General features: G+C 56.5%; 1 protein-coding gene across 1 annotated transcript; it reads right to left on the bottom strand.

Annotated features, from left to right (window-relative positions):
• Positions 1 to 1,406: 1,406 nt before the first annotated feature.
• KCNA1 (potassium voltage-gated channel subfamily A member 1) lies at positions 1,407 to 3,129 on the bottom strand. The gene has a single exon (XM_024129221.1). It carries the CDS (start codon positions 3,127 to 3,129, stop codon positions 1,642 to 1,644), a length of 1,488 nt encoding a protein of 495 aa, XP_023984989.1. The 3' UTR covers positions 1,407 to 1,641.
• Between the last annotated feature and the right edge of the window lie 1,301 nt (positions 3,130 to 4,430).

Genomic DNA, 4,430 nt, shown 5'->3' with positions numbered 1-4,430 from the left:
AAGGGGAGGGCCAAAGTCTCTGCAGACTTCAAATCATGACTGCAAAAAGAAATCAGCTCTGCTTTGGGCGCATACGATGGAGCAACATTTTCATTTACATCTTAAGAATATGCACCAAAAGACATGCAGTATCGCACCTTCGTTTGTTCGTTTGTTTTGCTTGTTCTTCTCTTCAGCTAGAAAGAATACTTGTTCTTAGGTGTTGCTATATATACCTCGATAACTTAAGTTTTCCACAGAGCTTCCCTTTAAGGGATGGGCATGTTCGTCCTCTCTTTGCCTACGTCTGCACAGAAACCTGCCATGTCCCTGAGCAAAGGCAGGAAGATGGACTGAGTGGCCCCCACCCTACCCTACCCCCCCCCATTGTTTCTTTGGGGCCCGTCATCCCACAAACTTATAACTTTTATTATTTTTTAAATGTTTTTACATTAAATTAATCATGCACTAATTAATTCAAGGTACACCTTAATCAAATCGACCATAATGCTGAATGAGACAACATGCTCTGAGCTCCAGAAAGATACTGTTCCCAGCTGACTAACATAGGTACTTAAATACAGTACTTTATTTACTAATAAAAATAGTTAATAAATGAAGGAGTGCACTTTTGGTGAACGCAAATGAAGAAGGATCTATTTCTAGAAGAACCGGTTCCAAAGTAAGCTTATCCTCTATTGTCTGAGCTAACGTTCTCGGCATGCGATTGTAAAAGAAATCCTGATCAGATTCAAACATGCTTTTACGCTTAGTTTCATTTGTGCTCTGTTGCAATAAGGAGGCTAAGGGTTTACATCCAGTTCTGGAGGCCGGGGTGCAGGGTGCGGGACTGGTGAGAAAAGACCCGTTGGGCGCATCTGCAGTTGAGAATCTTAGCAGCGCTGCAGATGGATCAATGAATTGCATTCAGTTATGTTTTTCTTAGAGAAGAGTTTGAATCAGCAGGAAACGGGGCAGAGGGGGAAATCCCTACAGACCAGGACCAGTATCAGATTTCTAAGGTGCCTGGTGAACCAGTCTTAAGTAATTTTTTTTTTTCACCTTGGACTATGCAGTTCGGTTGATCAAAATAAAAACATCCGTTCGTTGCCCGTTTCGGCTGGTGTATCATGTTACACATAATACATCTGATGCACCATCTTAAGATGCGCTGTGCAGTTTGCCAAGATTTCATATTGGAGTCCCGTGCAAATTTTAATTTTATATTTCTAAGCGATCATCTGATTCTCGGCTAAAAGCGAGAAAAAAAAAAAAAATGTAAAGAAGCCACCAAGGATTAAAAACGGGGAAGCATATGAACCTTATTTTACCTAGACAAGTTCACGGACTGAGTGATTTTCAACCAGTTTTAGAAAATACACTTTCTTTTCCCATTTTTTAATACAATGAAAATAGTTTCTCTTTTCATGGCTCCCGAAGGCTTCGGGTTTGCCACGCCCCCCCCCCCCCCCCCCACCAACGCTGGCAATGCAACAACGCATGGACAGTTCAATAGAGTATTCAAAGGCTATTTGGGAAAGTACCTACAAGGAGTGACCTGGGTCACTGGGGGTTGGGTTGGGTTTGGAGTTTTAGGTCTTTCAAGCTGCTAAGTGGTGCGGGGGGGGCGGGGGGGGCTTTTTAGTTTCTTTGCTTGTCTTTTTAAACATCCGTCAGTAGCTTGCTCTTATTAACGCAGTTTTGGTTAGCTGCGGTGCAACTGCCAGTTCTGACGCTGGCCTGTCTAAAGCGGGCTAGGCTATTATTCCTATCCTCTTCGATCTCCATGTACTCAGATTTGCTGACGATGGAGGAGCTGCGCCGACTGAGGTCACTGTCAGAGGCTAGATTAGGGGCGCTGACGTGGAGCAACTGAGCCTGCTCTTCCCCCTCGGTTTCTCGGTGGTAGAAATAGTTGAAATTGGACACAATGACAGGTACGGGCAGGGCAATTGTCAGCACACCGGCGATGGCGCACAAGGAGCCCACGATCTTGCCTCCAATTGTCACAGGGTACATGTCACCGTATCCCACGGTGGTCATGGACACCACCGCCCACCAGAAAGCGTCGGGGATACTGGAAAAGTGCGACTCAGCTTCTTCCGCCTCGGCAAAGTACACTGCGCTAGAAAACAGTATGACCCCGATGAAGAGGAAAAAGATGAGCAGCCCTAGCTCTCTCATACTGGCTTTGAGGGTCTGGCCCAGGATCTGGAGGCCCTTCGAGTGGCGGGAGAGTTTGAAGATTCTAAAGACCCTTACCAACCGGATGACCCTGAGGATGGCCAGCGACGTGGCCTGCTCGCCTTTCTGGTTCCCCTCCTGTTCGGCCAGCTCGGTGCCCAGCGTGATGAAGTAGGGGATGATGGCCACGATGTCGATGAAGTTCATGATGTTGCGGAAGAAGGCTGCCTTGCTGGGGCAGGCGGAGAAGCGCACCAGGAGCTCGAAGGTGAACCAGACGACGCACAGTGTCTCCACGATGAAGAAGGGGTCCGTGAGGATGTTCACGTTGTAGACCAGCGTGGTGTTGTCGAGGCGGTGGACGGTGCCCGTGAAGTCCTTGTCACCCTTCAACTCGGGCAGCGTCTCCAGGCAGAAGATGACGATGGAGATGAGGATGACCAGGACCGAGACGATGGCGATGACCCGGGCGGGCCCCGAGCTCTCGGGGAACTCGAAGAGCAGCCACACCTGGCGCTGGAACTCCTTCTCGGGCAGAGGGCGCTCCTCCTCCTTGATGAAGCCCTCGTCCTCGCGGAACTTCTCCATGGCCTCCTCGCCCAGCTCGTAAAACTTGATCTCCTCGGAGAACATGTCCAGCGGCACGTTGACCGGCCTCCGCAGCCGGCCCCCCGACTGGTAGTAGTAGAGGATGGCGTCGAAGCTGGGCCGGTTGCGGTCGAAGAAGTACTCGTTCCTCAGCGGGTCGAAGAAGCGCATGCGCCTCTTCGGGTCGCCCAGCAGCGTGTCGGGGAACTGCGCCAGCGTCTTGAGCTGCGTCTCGAAGCGCAGCCCGGAGACGTTGATGACCACGCGCTCGCAGCACTCGTGGTCGTCGTGCTCGGCCGGCCGCGCGTAGCCGCCGTCCTGCGGGTGGCCCGGGGCGGCCGAAGCCTCGTCCGCGTTCTCGCCCGACATCACCGTCATGGTGGAGGCAGGCGGCGGGCCCGGGGCGGGGAGGGGCGAGCGAGGCGCGGTGGGGGGGGACCCGCGCGCCCCCCCCACCTGCGTGCGCGGCTCCCCCGCGCGCAGGGGGCGGGGCTTCCGAGCCGGCAGGTGGAGGGATCTGCCGCTCGGAGACCGTCTCCACCCCCCGCCTGTCTCTCAGCTGGGAGTCCCCCTCGCCTGCCGCCCCGGGTGCGGCTTTTCGCCGGGGCGGGGTGGGGAGTGGGGGGTGGGGGTGGGGGGGGCGGGGGGATTGGGGCTGGCGATGGGAGGAGGCTTGGTGTCTCTTCCTGCTCCGAGGTGCCTTAACGCAGCGCCGTTCGAGCGGACCGGGCCACCGCTCCGGGGCCGCCCTGGCCTCCCTTCCCCCCCGCGAGCCCTCCTAGGACCCGGGGCAGAGCCAGCTCGGCAGATGCCCTCGCCTGCCACCCCCTCCGCTTCTCCTCGGCTCTCCCCCCTGCTAGCCCTCTTCGCCTGCCGCCTTCTAAGCTCCCACCGGGGCAATCGATGGACGCTGCAGAGAAATAGAAAGTGATACGGGGGCAGAAGATCAGAAGCGTTCACACGGGACGGACCCACAGACACGGAAGAGCACAGACCTCTAGCTTTTTGAGAAAGCACGAGACTTTTGCTAGCCTTATATCACAGACACGCAGACAGACACACGCAGACACCCGAAATCCAAGTTTGGGGCTCCTCCATCCCACTTTCCCCAATGCCCAACAGCCGATCTGTTTACAACTTCGTTAAACTAGAGATCGGAAAAGCGCCCAGAGACGCTGGCGGAGCTCCGGGTCCAGGCGGCATCCCCGCGCCCCCGGCTGCCCTCGGCCGGCGCCCCAAGCCCCACTTCTGCAGCCCCGGACCGGGGAACCCCCTACCTGGCCGGCCGGCTTGGCGCAGGGGCGGTGCTGAGTCGGCGGAGAGCCCGAGCGGGAAGGCGGCAGGTCGCCTTTGCGGTACCCGGGCGCGAGCCGCGGCCGCCGCAGCATCCGAGGGGCGCCGGGGCCAACGCGCCGCCCTCGCACCTCGTCCCGCTCTCCTTCAGTTGGCCTCTCGCTTTACCGGGCAGCCGCGGCGGAAACGTCCGTTGCCGACCCCCATTCTCGCCCGTGGCCGGCAGCCTGGAGACGCCGCTCTCCCTCTCGCTGTCGCTCTGGCTCTCGGGTGCGGGGAGTTCCGGAGGCTGCGGGGCGGAAAAGCAAAATGCCACCCTCTCCCGAGCTCGGAAGCGAATGACAATGCGGAGCGCTCTCGCCCCCTCCCAGCACCGTGGGAGCCCT

The sequence above is a fragment of the Physeter macrocephalus genome, chromosome 6 (genome assembly GCF_002837175.3).
Source record: "Physeter macrocephalus isolate SW-GA chromosome 6, ASM283717v5, whole genome shotgun sequence".
Classification (NCBI taxonomy): domain Eukaryota; kingdom Metazoa; phylum Chordata; class Mammalia; order Artiodactyla; family Physeteridae; genus Physeter; species Physeter macrocephalus.
The sequence above is the reverse complement of the archived record's forward strand: the minus strand, read 5'-3'. Positions and strand labels throughout refer to the sequence as shown.